The sequence below is a fragment of the Silurus aristotelis genome (genome assembly GCF_946808225.1).
Source record: "Silurus aristotelis genome assembly, chromosome: 23".
Classification (NCBI taxonomy): domain Eukaryota; kingdom Metazoa; phylum Chordata; class Actinopteri; order Siluriformes; family Siluridae; genus Silurus; species Silurus aristotelis.
Genome location: NC_139596.1, coordinates 6,644,057 through 6,661,657, shown reverse-complemented (window position 1 = coordinate 6,661,657; position 17,601 = coordinate 6,644,057). Strand labels below are relative to the sequence as shown.

Here is a 17,601-nt window from a genome sequence, read left to right as displayed (position 1 = left end):
TGAACGATGCTACAAGCACAGCACGCCAATCTTTGGGCAGTTTCTCCCATTCTTCTTTGCAGAACCTCTCCAACTCCATCAAGTTGGATGGGAAGCGTCGATGCACAGCCATTTTTTTAGATCTCTCCAGAAATGTTTAATCGGTTTCAAGTCTGGGCTCTGGCTGGACCATGCAAGGACATGATTTAGAGAGTCGTCCTGTAGCCACTTCTTTGTTTTTCTGTTATCATGTTGTCCTGCTGAGAGATGAACCGTTGCTGGGTCTCTGTACCATGCTGCATTCATCTTTCCCTCAATCCTGACTAGTCTCCCAGTTCCTGCTGCTAAAAAAACATAATTAAACACAGCATGATGTTGCCACAACCATGCTTCACTGTAGGGATGGTATTGGCCAGGTGATGAGCGGTGCCTGGTTTCTCCAGACATGACGCTTGGCATTCAGGCCAAAGAGTTCAATCTTTGTTTCTTATGGTCTAAAAGTCCTTCAGGTGCCTTTTGGTAAACACCAGGTGTGCTGTCATGGGACTTTTACTGAGGAGTGGCTTCTGTCTGGCCACTCTACAATACAGGCCTGATTAGTGGAGTGCTGCAGAGATGGTTGTTGTTCTAGATGGTTCTCCTTTCTCCACAGAGAAACGCTGGAGCTCTTTCAGAGTGACCATCGGGTTCTTGATCACCTTTCTGACTAAGGCGCTTCTCCTCCGTTCGCTCAGTTTGGCCTGCCAGAGTCCGGGTGGTTCCAAACTTCTTCCATTTACAGATGTTGCTCATTGGGACCTTCAATGCTGCAGAAATTTTTCTGTAACCTTCCCCAGATCTGTGCCTCGATATAATCCTGTCCACAGACAATTCCTTGGACTTGGCTTGGTTTGTGCTCCGACATGCACTGTTAACTGTGGGACCTCATATAGAGACGTGTGTGTCTTTCAAATCATGTCCAATCAACTGAATTTACCACAGGTGGAATTTACCATCAGGTTGTAGAAACATCTCCAGGATGATCAGTAGAAACAGGATGCACCTGAGCTCAATTTTAGGTGTCATTGCAAAGGCTGTGAATTTTTATGTACATGTGATTTTCTTCAGTTTTTTACTTTTAATATATTTTACAAAGAATTTTTGAAAGAATTTTCAAAAAAATAATGAATTGAATCCATTTTGTAATAAGATTGTAACATAACAAAATGTGGAAAAAGTGAATCTCAGTGAATACAATCCGGATTCACTCTAAGTTAGTGTCATTGTTTTGTATTTAAAATAGACTTTAAATGCCTTCCCATAGTCTTCGAGTGTATTCACTTTTTAAAAGATCTGCATGATCTATTATGGACACATCACACTGTGAGATACTGGTGGGCTTTTTTTGAGAATTGGAAGTGATATAGTTCCAAGGTCAGAATCACATGCGAATGTGACAAAAACTCAAGTCCAGAGTTATGTCTATATTCTTAACAATTTCATGTGTATAATTGAACACTTGAATTATATACCAGCTCATTACCAATGCTGTGATCCTGGAGTCTGTAGTGATTCACTCATAAACAAGGTCTCTTCCTGGGAGAAATTACCATGCAGTGAAGTGCTCATGTGAATAATAATCTTGCAGATATTGGTCTCAACTGTTCTGGCAAATGTCACGGGTGATTAATGTCAGAAGAATGTCATCCATTGATTTTTCGTGGAGGTCTTGTGGTTGCATTTGACAAACAGTTTTGGATGGATAGCGATGAGGATGAATGTTTTGCTGACAGTTGGGACTATGTAAAACCTGATTTGAGGTGTGAAATCAGACATTTATTTTGTTGTGTATAGAACAGTATGGTTTCTTCTTGTTTTATTAGTGCCAGATCTAGGGTTAGGGTTCAGATTTCAGTGCAAGTTTTCTTGCTTGGTCTGCGTTTTCATATCACAGTCTGAGATGTCTCAGAGGTTGCATGTGTGATTGAATGCAGAGGTGGAGGAAACTGTAGCCTGGGCTATTCTTTTTTTTGATGTTACACAGCTGTCATGAACAGTGCTATTTTTTTATCTTGTCCAGCAACCAGAGATTGAAAAAACAATTTCCTGTTAACGTGACGCAGACTGTATGTTTAAACATATAAAGTAGAGGTCAACTGATATGGGTTTTTCTCTGGTGCCGATATTTAGAAATCAGGGCAGCCGTTGGCTGATAAATAGTATGTTGCCAATTTATTTTTGCCTCATATGTTTTTCCTCATTAAATTTAACAGTTAATCAATAAGAGGTGATACAGAAATTGAAAAATTTAACATTTATTGAACAACACAAGACACAATCAGTGCACTTGATAGCAGGTTTTGGTATCTGTGCCTACCTGTAGGCTAAACTACAGCTGGTTGAAGTGTCACTTACAACAGTTCCAAAATGTTATTCTCATTCTCTCTCCAAAAGTAGCATCATACAGTATTTAATGAAATATATAAGGCTAGATTAAGAACGAACGATAAGAACTCGGGAAACACCAGGCTGACGGTTGGCCGTCGGGCAATATCAGGTTTTTTTTTGTGTGTTCCAGACTGTTGGCTCTAGTCTGACTCTAGTCTGAGTCGGTGGATTTTCCTCCGTTTTTTTACATGTTGGAGGCGGAGATCATCGGCAAGAAAGAGAAATCCGAAATGATAATGCACAGACACTTGTTGTCATTCTTGCTCTTGATTTTTGTACCATAGCAGACATGATAGAAATAAGCTATACGAATCCGTTATTAATGATCGCGGAAGGTGTGAACGCTGCTTGCGTTATATATTCACAGTAGTGATGAGGCGTTCATGAACGAGTCTTTAATGTGACTCAAAAGAATGAGTAGTTTCAAAGATTGATTCGTTCATTTTCTACTGGACGCGCAGGAGCAAAGCATCGCAAAATCTCCGTAGGTTATTTACAGAATTGAGCAGTTCGTCTCATGAGTCCTCTGGTTTAAATCGTTCGTTCGTTCGTTCGTTTGTCACGTGACTCCTGTATATGCTATGCAGTGCGTTACACAGAAAACAGAATTGAGTAGTTAATCTCATGAGTCCTTTAGTCCGACTCGTTCGTTCTTTTGTCAAGCGACTCTCATAGACAATGCAATAGGTCTATTTTTTTGTCAAAATTTTGACATTGTTTTAACAAGATGCTACACAATGCAATAAATCAGTTTTTTTTTTGGTTTGCATCTTGACATTATTGTTACAATAAATATGTGAGTCATGCGACAAAAGAACTAAATACACAGAGCAGAAGATATAAAAGGTCACCTACTTGTTTTGTTTATCATAATTTCAAATCAAAGTTTATTTTTCACATATACATTACACATACATGCAGAGTATAACGTGCAGTGAAATGCTTTGTACGACTGTATAACATTTAAGCATAAAAAAAGAATAGAATTTAAGGATAAAATAATAAAGTAGATAAATCAAAAGTATAAATTATAAAAGATATATGAAAATATATGTATATGCATTAATGAGTATGGCATTAAATATATATAAAGTGATTTAGCTTGATTGTCCTTAAAGTGTCCATGTGCAGTATGATGTGGTATAAAGTGACACTGCGCTGTTCGAGTCCAGAGTTGAAGTGACAGTGCAGAGTTAGGGTGTCGTAATAGTGCAAAAAAAGTTGTGCAGAAATGAGTGAAGATGGGGAGAGAGAGGTCCAGTACTAGATCCTGGGTGTTTCCTGATTTAAACTCCGAATGGCCTGTGGGAAGAAGCTTCTCCTCATTCACTCTTTGTTTGCTTTCAATCAGCGAAAGTACTTCCCTGAATGCAACAAAGAAAATAGTCAATTATCTGGATGGCTGAGGTCCGGTACCACGTGCTGTAGATGTAATGCAGGTCAGGGAGCTCGGTGTGGATGGTACGTTTAGCTGACCGCACCACTCTCTGGAGCACTCACCTGTCCTTCATGGTGCTGTTCCCGAACCAGGAAGTGATGCTACCAGTCATGACGCTCTCAATTGTGCAAGTTTAAAAGGTCCTTAGCACCTGAGAGGGTAGTTTAAAGTCCCTTAAGCGTTTCAGATGGTACAGACGCTGCCAGGCCTTCTTCACCAGGGTGTTGATGTGACAGGACCAAGACAGGTCTTGTGTGATGTGAACATCTAGGGACCGGAAACTGTCCACTCTCTCCACTGGGGTCCCGCTGATGTTTAGCAGTTTGTATGACCGCTCCTGTTTAGTGTTAAAGTCCACTATCAGCTCCTTTGTCTTGCTGACGTTGAGCAGAATATTCTTTCCAGGTTTTTAATCTCCTGCAGGTAGGTCGTCTTATTGTTGTTGGAGATCAGGCCCACCACAACAGTGTCGTCAGCAAACTTGATGATGGTGGTGGAGTTGAAAGTGCCCACACAGTCAAATGTGTACAGTGAGTACAGCAGGGGGCTCAGAACACAACCCTGGGGAGCTCCAGTGCTGAGGGTGAGGGTGGATGAGGTGTGTTTGCCCACTCATACGGCTTGTGGTCTGTTTGTCAGGAAGTTGGAGATCCATTGGCACAGGGGCAGGTTGAGTCTCAGGACCTCCAACTTAGAGTTGAGTGTGGAGGGAATTATGGTGTTGAACGCTGAACTGTAGTCCACAAACAGCATTTTTGCATAATTCCCTTTTCTGTAGTCCAGGTGACTCATCGTTGTGTGAAGATGATGAGCAACGGCGTCCTCAGTAGAGCGGCTGTGGTGGTAACCGAACTGTAGAGAATCCAGTGTTTCTGGTAGTGATGCAGTGATTAAGTCTTTGACCAGTCTTTCAGGGCTACAGGGTGGTAGTCGTTGAGGCAGGCAGGCTGGGGTTTCTTCGGGACAGGAACAATGGTAATCATTTGACCTTAGCTTCATTTTCATATTTTTATTATTGGAACTATAGTCAAAGTGCGTGTATGTAGATGTGTTGGGGGATCTGTTTATTGAAAATGTAACGTTATATTATTTCTGATCAAAGAAACGTCATGAACTAAATTACTTTAAAAAAATTTTTTTTTTATTTTGATCAACGAGATTCAAAGAACCAAGTCACTAAAATGATACGATCTTCCCATCACTTATTTACAGTTCTAGTTTTTCCGGTTTCCTTGTTTGAATGCTGAATACAGACTACTGCCACATGCTAGTATGGGAGTATGCCACCTGCCTAATAATCGGCCTAAATTCAGCACAATCTGCCGATGTCGATTAATTCAAAAATAGAAAACTTCGGCCCGAATAATCAGCCAGTGGATCAATCGGAGGACCTTTAATGTCATGACACTGATTAGTCTCAAATAACATTTTATTACGTGCTATCTGAGGAAACCACTGGGAAGGAGACTTGTAACATTTTTTTTCACAAGCATCCACTACTGAGGAATAATCATTTGTTTGGCTTAGCTTGTATTTATTCACTTAACTAGCTAGACATACTGTATATTATATTACAACCTCTAACAGTTTTTAGAAAATCAAAACATGATACTCGGACCCACACCTGTGAGGGACTAGCTAATAAATGTGTTCACTGTATTGTGTGTTTTGACTGTTTGATGTAATACACACACACACACGTGCAGGATCATGCGTGAGGAGCCACAGGTGGTGTTGAACGTGGCTCACACAGTGGTGCGCAGAGTCTCGCCCTTCGTCAGACAGATTGATTTTGCTATCGACTGGATGGCAGTTGAGGCCGGAAGGGCTGTCTATAGGTACTTTCTCTTTCCATCTCTTCATCTTTTAATTCAATTTGTCTTTGCGGAAGAGTGTGAAATGACAAGTGAACTTACGAAACATTTATCTATTAACTATTGTGTCTATCGGGACTGCATCTGTCTCTTTTCTCTTTCTTTCTTAGGCAGGGTGAAAAGTCAGACAGCACCTTCATCGTGCTGAGCGGTCGTCTGCGCTCCGTCATCATGAGGGAGGACAAGAAGAAAGAGCTGGCTGGAGAGTACGGGAGAGGCGACCTCATCGGCGTGGTAGGAGTGCTCCTGCTGTTAACAGTTAAAAGAGGCTAATATTGTGCTACTGATCCCTATTAGTTTCTGAAACCTAACATCGTTTTCTAGGTTGAAGCTCTGACCCACATGAACCGAGCCACCACAGTTCATGCAGTGAGAGATTCCGAGCTGGCCAAGCTGCCTGAAGGAGCGCTGATCTCCATTAAAAGAAAATACCCTCAGGTTCCAACAATCAGCAGTAATAACACTGGAACCTTAGAGAAATGGAGATCTTTTCGAAGCTTTACCCTTTCTTTCTCCACAGGTTGTGACGAGGCTGATTCATCTCCTCGGTCAGAAGATTCTGGGAAACATGCAGCAAGTCAGTGCACCGTTATCAGGTGTGGAAACGGCTGTAGGGTGAAATTGGTGTATTTTACTTATTGATGATTATAAAATATTATTATTGATTAAAATAAAGGTATACATCAATTTAAATCAAATTAAATGATTATACAGTGCATTTGGAAAATATTCACAGCGCTTTACTTTTTCCACATTTTGTTATGTCACAGTCTTATTCCAAAATAGATCAAATTCATTATTTTCCAGAAAATTCTACGAACAATATTCCATAATGACGACGTGAAAGAAGTTTGTTTAAAATCTTTGCACATTTATTAAAAGTAAAAAATGTCCGAAATCCCACCTACATAAGTATTCACAGCCTTTGTGAAGTCTTTTTGAGTGATGCTACAAGCTCGGCACACAGATTTTTGGGCAGTTTCTCCCATTCTTCTTTGTAGAACCTCTCAAGCTACATCATGTTGGATGGAGAGTGTCGATGCACAATTATTATAACTCCAAAGCAGAGGTGGGAAGTAACGGAGTACAAATACTTCGTTACTGTACTTAAGTAGATTTTTTCTGGTATCAGTACTTTACTCCACTATTTATTTTTCAGACAACTTTTTACTTTTACTCATTACATTTTTACACAAATATCTGTACTTTTTACTTCTTACATTTTTAAAACAGGCTCGTTACTTTAGTTTTAATCCACTGATTTGGTGATATTAATGTTTTCTTTTCACTGCGCGCTGATTTCAGCCGAACAACCGATTTCCTGTTACTGCGCGTCTTTTTCACTCCGCTGGTGTATAAAGTCCTGACTTTCACTCTTTACGGAGATAAGAATCAGCAGGCAGAAGGCAGTAAGAAGTTTGGGGTTAATGTGGATGAGACAGAGGGAGTCAGTGATGTAAACATGACTGAGAACAGACACATTTATCATCATCTTTTCTCTGCTTGTGTTCTATATGTGGATCTTCAGCCTGGATACATTCATTAGGTAACAACATTTTTAATTAGTTTTATATATATATATATATATATATATATATATATATATATATATATATATATATATATATATATATATATATATATATATATATATATATTTGGCTGTCAAAATTCGAATTATTTTAAACGGCACTAAATGTTATTAACGCTCTATCAATTCAGCGCGCATTTCTGTTTTACCATTTTTATAATAAAAAAAATTTCAATACATAAATAAATAACTAAATATAAAAGAGGCGAAATTAAAACCTCCAGCAAAACATACACTTATTCATGACGTCCCTTCTTTACTTAGATATAAAATAAATAAATAAACTCCACCGAAATATATTTTTATTCAGTAAACTTTTGTTTTATTTATGTGCCAAGTCTCAAATCAAACACCAAATCCGTCATGTTTTACACAATTTACCCTCTGGGTGGCGTTTTGTGGGTTTTTCCCTCATAATGGCGACACGAACTTAAATTACTGTTTTTATTGATCGTACAGATAAAAACAATACATCTTTCAAATCTGTAAAATGTCTAAGATTTTATATATATATATATATATATATATATATATATATATATATATATATATATATATATATATATATATATATATATATATATATATATATATATATATATATAAGCTTCTTGACTTGAAGAGGTGCAGTTTCTCCGGTATCACCTCATTAACTGTCCGTGTGAAAACATAGCAAAGGCTCTTAATTCTGTCCACACGTCTCTGCACTGTTATAGCCTTTATATTTAATCACTGTACATATGCTTACATGCATATCACATGCTGTACATATGATACATATTTATCTGCACTATTTGCATGATTGCTAGTTTTTGCACTTCTGGTAGATGCCAAACTGCATTTTGTTGCTGTGTACCTGTACTATGCAATGACAATAAAGATCGATCGATCTATCTATCGATCTATCGATCTATCTATCATATATCATATATCATATATCATATTAATATGATGTGAGGTCCAGTTAACAGCTAAAACAGGTAGAAGTAATAACTACTTTATACTTAAGTACATGTCAGAGCCAAAACTTCTTTACTTTCACTTAAGTAAAAAAGTTTAATCAGAAGTTCAACTTCCTTCAGACATGACGCTTGGCAATCAGGCCAAAGAGTTCAATCTTTGTTTCTCTTGGTCAGAGAGTCCTTCAGGTGCCTTTTGGTAAACACCAGGTGTGCTGTCATGTGCCTTTTACTGAGTAGTGGCTTCTGTCTGGCCACTCTACAATACAGGCCTGATTGGTGGAGTGCTGCAGAGATGGTTGTTCTTCTGGAAGGTTCTTCTCTCCACAGAGAAACGCTGGAGCTCTTTTAGAGTGACCACCGGGTTCCTGGTCACCTCCCTGACTAAGGCTCTTCTCTACTGATCACTCTGTTTGGCCTGGCGGCTCTGCTCCTGGGGTCCTGGGGGTTCCCAACTTCTTCCATTTATGGATGATGGAGGCCACTGTGCTCATTGGGAGCTTCACTGCTACCAAAATTTTCTTTACCCTTCCTGAGATCTGTGCCTCGATACAATCCCGTCTCTGAGGTCTACAGACAATTATTTAGACTTCATGGCTTGGTTTGTGCTCTGACATGCACTGTTAACTGTGGGACCTCATATAGACGTGTGTGTCTTTCAAATCATGTCCAATCAACTGAATTTACCACAGGTGGACTCCAAACAGGTTGATGCACCTGCACCATCCATTTTAAGTGTCATAATAAAGGTATGAATACTTATAGATTATACTTATTTGTAGAATTTTGTGGAAAATAATGAATATTCCATTTTGGCTGTAACATAACAAAATGTGGAAAAAGTGAAGCGTTGCAAACACTTTCCAGATGCACTGTGTAATAAAATGGTTGCTGAAATGTGGGTGTACTTACTTTTGTGAGATACTGCACATAACAACAATTATTCTTTCCTGGCTGCATCTCCTCAGCTCATGGTCTGGGTCGGCATTCTGTGGGCAGTAAGTGGGACACAGGTAACCCTGTTTCCAATTTGTCCACTGTTTCCATCCTGCCTGTTTCGGATGAGGTGCCTATGACATCCTTCGCTCTGGAGCTGCAACATGCGCTCAGTGCTATTGGTAACCACCTCACAGCCTCCTTAAATCTAACATTTGTGAGAAAATATGATCTGTGCTACATTTTGTGCCAACTTTCTGTTAGGCTTGGTTGCTCTGAATATCTTGGAACTTATTTTATATACGGTATATATAAAACATTTCTCCATTCTGACATTTCGTTTGACAAAAGTCTTCACAAACATTACATTTAAATTTAAATGGGGAGGAAACAGACTATTAAATTTTTTTGTAAGCCAAAAGTTTTCATCAGGATATCTGTTTAAATAAAAAAAATGATCATGGCCTCCTCCTTTTTCAAGGCCCCACTTTACTTCTGACCAGCGACATCATCAAACAGCGTCTGGGTACCGCAGCACTCGACAGGTCAGCCGGGTTATTTATCAATGTTCCCGCACCACAATGACTCTTATCCAGTGATTATATCTCTGGGACTTAACTGTCTTGTCTCATGTCCAGTGTCCATGAGTATCGGCTGTCCAGTTGGCTGGGTCAGCAGGAGGACATCCACAGGATTGTTGTGTACCAGTCAGACAGCACTCTGACGCCCTGGACCCAGCGCTGTATCCGCCAGGCTGACTGTATTCTCATTGTAGGCCTGGGAGAGCAGGAGCCTGCCGTAGGAAAGGTACACACACACTATATTAACTATACACTGTTTTTGATGCCTGATTTATTGATTGATTGATTGATTTTTTTATTTATAGATTATGAACAACTGTCTCCTGCCCTAAATTTATAGATTGTGTTACATGCTGAAACTCTTTTTTCAATCTGAATACAATCAAATTGTATGTCAAAACAAAATTCAAGAGCTCCTGAGATTCTGAAAATGAGAAAACTCACAAATGGAAACCTTGGATGATTAGCTTCACATTCATTTAAGTTACATTTTAAGCTAAATAGGCTTTTATTGTCATTCCAATCATATTCGGTGCAGCACACAATGGACCAAAACATTTCCCCAGGATCAAAGTGCTACGTGAGACAACATAAAAAAGAACATCATACATCTGGATGAGGTTCCTCTGACGTTTGACCTGCCGCTCACTCGGACTGGCAACAGGAAATGCGAATCATTCGTCACGCTGAAAACAACCGGGCATGAGAAGAAAAAAAAAAACGCACTTCACCTGTGTTCTGAGCTGCACGGCATCAGGAGAAAAGATTCACCGATGGTGATTTTTAAATGCACGACGATGCCAAAAGATAAACTCTCGAGAGAAATTGTTGTGAAAGGAAGGAGGAAGACAGTGAACTATGACTTTCTTGGTAGGCTACTGTTTAGATACAAGCCGTGTAACAGACACTGTCGTTTTGTTAAAGCCTGTGTAAAGTTCATTAGTTTCAATGTAGAAACCTGCGGCTTATAGACAGGTGCAGCGTATTAATGTTCAAAATAAAAATGTTTTTCAAATTCAGCGGGTGCAGTTAATAGTCCGGAAATTACGGTGTGTGTGTGTGTATGTGTGTGTGTGTATATATGTATATATATATATATATATATATATATATATATATATATATATATATATATATATATATATATATATATATACATTTTTCAGATCTTTTTTATGTTTAAGTGTGAAAATGTTATTTATTTTATGCTTTCTTAGCATTTTGGACAGTAAATATAATGCTAACAAACAAGCATAACATCAATACTAGGAGCCAATGAACCATTATCAGGCTGGTTATTATAGTTTTGATTCATTATTATGAAATTAGTAGGGAATGAAAAACATGCTCACATATTTTGATAGAAAATCTATGTGTTGGTGTGAATGGCATTGGTGTTAAAAAATTTAATTTGATATGTACAGTGGTTCCCGGATCCTCGCAGGGGGTCTTAGAACGTAACCGAAAATTTTGGACGCACCCCCGCAACCCCTATGGTACCTTAGTGAATTAATCTAGACGTTATGTCACTTTAATACAATTATGTTTTTAAAAATATTTATGAAATTTGTTAGTGAAAACTTCCGTTCCTGAACATTCGGTCCCACTGCGGATTCCAACGAATTTTAAAATAATCCGCAACTTCCTGTGAGTTAGGTTCCAAATGAGCGAATTTTCAGAAGATTTTGAGTTCCGAACCATGACATATCAAGGGTTGACTATATTTACAGCATGACTTAAAGTGTTTTAAAGTGTCCTTCTATACCACAGCAATTTGTTTCACTGTACAGTTTTTCCTGTTTAACACTAAATGTTACTATTAACCAAAAAAAAAATAAAAAATAAATGACATGCCATTTCTGCTTTAATAAGACCAGGAACTCCTCAGTCCAGAAGCTAGTCCTGTAAATCACTGACACTGGAGATTTATTTAACGTCTACCTAAGGAAAATCGAAATGATTTTGCTTTGTTAAAGGGGAGTAGTAGTTTAGTCGGTTTGAATGCATGTCCTTCATTTTCCTCACTATTTATTAATATAATTCATATAGTCACATTTATTTATTTTTTACTTTTTTGTGATATGTGCAGTAATTTTTTCACATGGAGTTTTTTTTTGTTTGTTTGTTTTTTTTGTCCACCTCTAATATCAACTACTGTCAGAGCTGCTGATACAGAAAATTTGACTACTCATTGTTGAGAATTAATTAGCATTGCTCTTATTAACATTTCATGTGCATCTTTATGTCTGCTGCAGCTGGAGCAGATGTTGGAGGGCAGCGCAGTTCGTGCTCAGAAGCAGCTGGTGCTCCTGCATCGTGAGGACGGACCTCCACCCAGAGGAACAGCCGAGTGGCTCAACATGCGCAGCTGGATCTCAAGACACCTGCACCTGTCATGCCCTCGCAGGGTTTTTAGTCGCAGGAGCCTGCCCAAACTGGTGCCAAAACCAACATACTCATTATACAACTAAATGCTAGTCTGATCTGAGTCTCACAGCCAGGTCTACCCCAGTGAAAGTCATACGACTACACTGAATTTCTGCAATCATTATATGTGTGTGACCTAATCTCATTCTAATCCTTCCTGCTTTTCCATTATTCTCTTAGAGAGAGCTCTATCATCGTGTGTTTGAGAAGCCTCCAGACCGCCACTCTGATTTCTCTCGCCTGGCTCGATTGTTAACAGGCAACGCCATAGCCCTGGTGTTGGGGGGAGGAGGTGCTAGGTACTGCTCTTTCTCTCTGTCCCTTTATCTCATATATTTAATTTCTTCATTTTTGCTCACTGACTCAGCACTTGCTGCCACCGCTGTCATCAGTCAAACACATGTCCATATTCATGGTACATTGATTTTAACAAATGACTTTTTAAAATATATTTTCCACTATTCTCACCATCCTTTAGATTTCAGCTGTGCGATACTTTCCACCCAGAAACGAACACAAGTGAACAGTCTCATGCAACGGTCTATAAAAAAAAAAAATGCATTTAAAAATGCCAGTAAGGTCAGAGGAGTATAGTCAGACTTGACAGTAAGGCTGTGGTAAGTCAAGTCAAGTCAAGAAGCTTTTATTGTCATTTCATTTCAGTGCGACATGAGACAATGTTTCTCCAGAACCCTGGTGTTACATAAGCAACATAGAGCTTCATGACACAGCACAGCGCTAATTAACAATTAGTTCATTTTGTTTAATGAAATTCATGGGGTACCTTGGAGTCAAAATTCAATTCATGAGGCTATAGGAAACAAGTGGGTGGAACTGTGATCTTTTTGCTTAGTAAAAAAAAAATTAAGGGAATGTTAATGAGAAGACATTGTTGTTTGAAACAAAGAACGTAGAAATAGTTGTCTTTCCTTTAAAATTAGAATTTTCTCGTCTTTACTTACTAGGATTGCCTTGGAACATTTTGTCCTATGCATATTTTTGTCATCTAATTGGATGTGGTTGTATGTGTATACATCCAGTTGCTGATGGTGTTTATTTTATCTGTGCTTTTTACCTATCAGACTCTGGAATATACTAAAGGTGGGTGAAAAGATAATATGAAACATGAGTAGGTTTTATTACATGTTTCCCTCATCATCTATGATCTGATTTTGTAATCAGCTAGTTTTTGTGCACAGTATTGGTGCAATATTACGGTCCTTTTAAGCTGACTGACCTTCTCCACCCCACAGAGGCTGTTCTCAGGTGGGCGTCATCCGTGCTCTGGGTGAAGCAGGAATCCCTGTTGATCTGGTGGGTGGCACTTCAGTCGGCTCTCTGATGGGGGCGCTGTTCGCCGAGGAGAGAAGCTACAGCAGAATGAAAGTCCGAGCACGCGAATGGGCCATAGTGAGAAGAGCAATCAATACATTTCAGCAGTACTGTTTTAAACTGTCTTTCTTTTTCACCAGCTTGTTTCTTATCTGCTTGCCAGGATTTTGGGTCAATGTTTAAGAAGATCCTGGACCTGACATATCCAGTGACCTCCATGTTCACCGGTGCGTCCTTTAACTCCAGCATCGGTGCACTGTTTAAGGACAAACAAATTGAGGTGTGAACCTTTTAATGCTTGATTAAGGTTTGTTTTTGAAGCATGTATAGAATATGTTAAATGCCCTGCTCTTAGCCCTTGTTAAAAGTTTTTTTTATGTGGAGCAAATACACAATCTTTTTGTTTATGATTTTTCAGGCCGAGATAATAGGTTTCCTTAACTGACATTACTTACAATGCTTAGTGCAGCAACTGCCATTAACAGTTTTGCATTCAATTGTCCACCAATAAACAGCAACAATGATGGAACGATAATCAGACAGGGATGGGGATGGTTTTTTCTCTCAGTTTGGTTCCTCTCAAGGTTTCACTCTCATTTACCAATTTGGGGTGTTTTTCTTTGCTACTGTCACCACTGGCTTGCTAATTAGGCGTAAACATATATGGACTAATTTATGATGCTAAAATTTATATTCAAAATCTTAATTAATTTCAATCATTTAATTTTGTAAAGCTGCATTGGGACAAAGTTTATCATTAAAAGTGCGATATAACATAAAATTAAATTGAACATTAACCATACGCTTTAGCAAAAAAGTATAAATAGTGTTTCAGAAGTAACAAGGTAACATAAATTTGTTTCTTTCAATGTGAACTGCATACATGTAAGTAAGCAAAGGTATAATCCACACCAAAATTAGACAAATTTCAAATACAAAGTGCTGTTAATCAATTACCGTATTTTCCGGACTATAAGCCGCTATTTTTTCCCATGCTTTGAACCCCGCGGCTTAAACAACGAAGCGGCTAATTTATGGATTTTTCCTGGGGTATTTTTTCCGGTTTCACAAACTTCAAGCCAAAAAAACTGAGCCCCATAACATTAGACCAATGAAATTTCCAACCGGGCATGAAAAAACGCACTTCACCTGTGTTCTGAGCTGCACGGCATCGGGAGAAAAGCTTCACCGATGGTGATTTTCAAACGCACGACGATGCCAAAAGATAAACTCTCGAGAGAAATAGTTGTGAAAGGAAGGAGGAAGACAGTGAACTATGACTTTCTTGGTAGGCTACTGTTTAGATACAAGCCGTGTAACAGGCACTGTCTTTCATTAAAGCCTGTGTAAAGTTCATTAGTTTCAGTGCGGCTTATAGACAGGTGCGGCTTATTTATGTTTAAAATAAAAATCTTTGTAAAATTCAGTGGGTGCGGCTTATATTTAGGTGCGCTTAATAGTCCGGAAATTGCGGTACTACAATATTCATTACTTTTATTAATTGTGCATGTTAACACTTTAGAGTTTCATGGATTGATTCCGTATTCTAAATGCTGTATTTAACATTTACACGTTATTGCTGAAATCTTAATTCTATTTGTTTAGCAGGAGCAAATCATAAACTTTCTTTAGTAACAACTAGAGGTCGACCAATTCATCAGTTTTGCAGATTGTGGCACTGATAGTTGATTTCTGGAACTATCACCTATCTGCAAACACCCATTCCAATAGTTTTTCCGGCTTGCGTCCATTGCTGGAGAGGCTGAGAATGTCCGTTATCATTACGAGAGTGGCCTCTAGAGGCGTGACTGTGTGCTGCATGGAAAGTGCTATATTTTAATTATATAATGATATTGAATAATTAATATATTCATATTTTATTTTATTTAGCACATTTTCATAAATTATTACTTTTTTATTTTTGAGATAAATTTCAGTACTATTTTATATGGTGTGATTTTTATATATATATATATATCTATATATATATATATATATATATATATATATATATATAAATTTTTTTGTTTGAGTTTTTTTTTTTTTTATCTTTTTTATCCAGTATCTATTTAAAAAACTGGAGCAAATACGATCCAAACTAGCAATAAGTACTGATAAGGTTCACTATCGAACAACCTCTTAACACAGGGACTGGTATCATGGACTCATTGTGAATGTATAAAATATATATATATATATATATATATATATATATATATATATATATATATATATATATATATATATATATACTTTTGTAATTTTATCTTATAAAACAGCTCTGATTTGTATTGCCATGGCATGAATATATATATATTTTTTTTCTGGCCCTGATTACTTGCTTCGCTTCTATACAAACCTCTTTGTTTTCTTAAAAGACAGCTTACAGTGCATTCAAAGGGTCAGCAGAGAGAACTGGGCTTGTTGCTTGGCAGGAGCATGAAGGCTTTTTAGATATTTCCCTAGTTTTCTTCTTTACAGCAGGCATTCACCTGTGGAGCACTCCAGCCTGGTAAAAAGCTCGCTAAGGGATTTGTGCATACAGTACAGTATGAAAATGTTAATTATATAACAAAGGCCTGTAATTAGGTTTATGCTTGCATGTTCTTTCTTGTTGAGCATTAAAGTTATTGATGTATAGCACATTCAGTTCTGTTCCCTCAACGGACGTGGACATGTCTCTTGTCTCTGCGGCATCCTGATCGGATTATTTTCCGTGAGAAATCTTATGAACTCATTATGGGGCTGTGATTAGACATGCAGCTGTGTGAACTTTTTTATACGCACGCCTATATTTAATTTTGAGGATGTTATTTATTTATTTGTTTCTTTCTTTCTTTATTTATTTCAGGACCTCTGGCTTCCATACTTTAACATCACTACCGATATCACCGCCTCCGCCATGAGAGTGCACACTGATGGTCAGTGCTTACCCTTTGCATCCTTCTGTTCTTTCATTCCTGTTTTTCTTTGTCATTGTTAAACTGTGTTCATGTTCATTTGGTCTCTTTTTACTGTTAGGCTCTCTGTGGAGATACGTCCGTGCCAGTATGTCTCTCTCAGGCTACTTGCCTCCACTGTGTGACCCGAAAGATGGCCATTTACTCATGGACGGTGGCTATATCAACAACCTGCCTGGTAGAATTGTATTTTGGTGACGTGTGTGTTGGAATAGCTATGGGTTTGACGGTCTATAACACCTGTGTGTTTTTGTCTTTGCAGCTGACGTAGCTCGCTCGATGGGTGCCAAAGTAGTGATCGCGATTGATGTGGGCAGCCAGGATGAGACCAACCTAACCAACTACGGTGACTCTCTATCCGGGTGGTGGCTGCTATGGAAACGGCTAAATCCTTTAGCAGAGAGAGTGAAGGTTTGTATGAATATAATAAATTATGAAAAGAGTGAAAGGGAAAGTTTATAGGACTGTGGTGAGACCTGCAATGTTGTATGGATTAGAGACAGTGGCATTAAGTAAAAGACAGGAGGTGGAGCTGGAGGTAGCAGAGATAAAGTTGATAAGATTTTCGTTGGGATTGACGACGATGGACAAGATTAGAAATGAGTTGATTAGAGGGACAGTGCATGTAGGATATTTTGGTGACAAGGTGAGGGGGGGGTGAGATTGAGATGGTTTGGACATGTGCAGAGGAGGGACATAGGGTATATCAGTAGGAGAATGCTGAGGATGGAGCTACCAGGAAGATGGAAAAGAGGAAGGCCAAGGAGGAGGTTCATGGATGTGGTGAAGGAAGACATGCAGGTAGTTGGTGTGACAGGGGCAGATGTAGAGGACGGGGGGTGTGGAGACGGATGATCCGCTGTGGCGACCCCTAATGGGAGCAGCTGAAAGAAGAAGATGAAGTTTTAATGTTGGTCTACACCAGCAACAAACTAGCTTTTATGTATACTGTACAGGAATTCTTTTTCTTTTTTTTTTTTTATTGTATTTTGCATAGCTAAAATAATGTAATAATTATTATCTGGTTTGGATTTTCATATCGAGAGCAAAATCTGCCTCATTGCCTTTTGTTTCCTTGCTCTGGCCTGCAGGCACGG

At 38.5% G+C, this 17,601-nt stretch overlaps 1 protein-coding gene across 1 annotated transcript in view; it reads left to right on the top strand.

Moving 5' to 3' along the window:
• pnpla7b (patatin-like phospholipase domain containing 7b) overlaps positions 1 to 17,601 on the top strand; it is a 36,316-nt gene that overhangs the window by 16,274 nt on the left and 2,441 nt on the right. The window contains exons 19-32 of the mRNA XM_083526795.1: positions 5,551 to 5,682; positions 5,829 to 5,952; positions 6,043 to 6,156; positions 6,239 to 6,314; positions 9,237 to 9,386; positions 9,686 to 9,749; positions 9,843 to 10,011; positions 12,041 to 12,223; positions 12,393 to 12,511; positions 13,466 to 13,622; positions 13,708 to 13,824; positions 16,396 to 16,465; positions 16,566 to 16,682; positions 16,767 to 16,915. Coding sequence (XP_083382921.1) covers positions 5,551 to 5,682; positions 5,829 to 5,952; positions 6,043 to 6,156; positions 6,239 to 6,314; positions 9,237 to 9,386; positions 9,686 to 9,749; positions 9,843 to 10,011; positions 12,041 to 12,223; positions 12,393 to 12,511; positions 13,466 to 13,622; positions 13,708 to 13,824; positions 16,396 to 16,465; positions 16,566 to 16,682; positions 16,767 to 16,915 — 1,741 coding nt within the window. The remainder of the gene's footprint in view (positions 1 to 5,550; positions 5,683 to 5,828; positions 5,953 to 6,042; positions 6,157 to 6,238; positions 6,315 to 9,236; positions 9,387 to 9,685; positions 9,750 to 9,842; positions 10,012 to 12,040; positions 12,224 to 12,392; positions 12,512 to 13,465; positions 13,623 to 13,707; positions 13,825 to 16,395; positions 16,466 to 16,565; positions 16,683 to 16,766; positions 16,916 to 17,601) is intronic.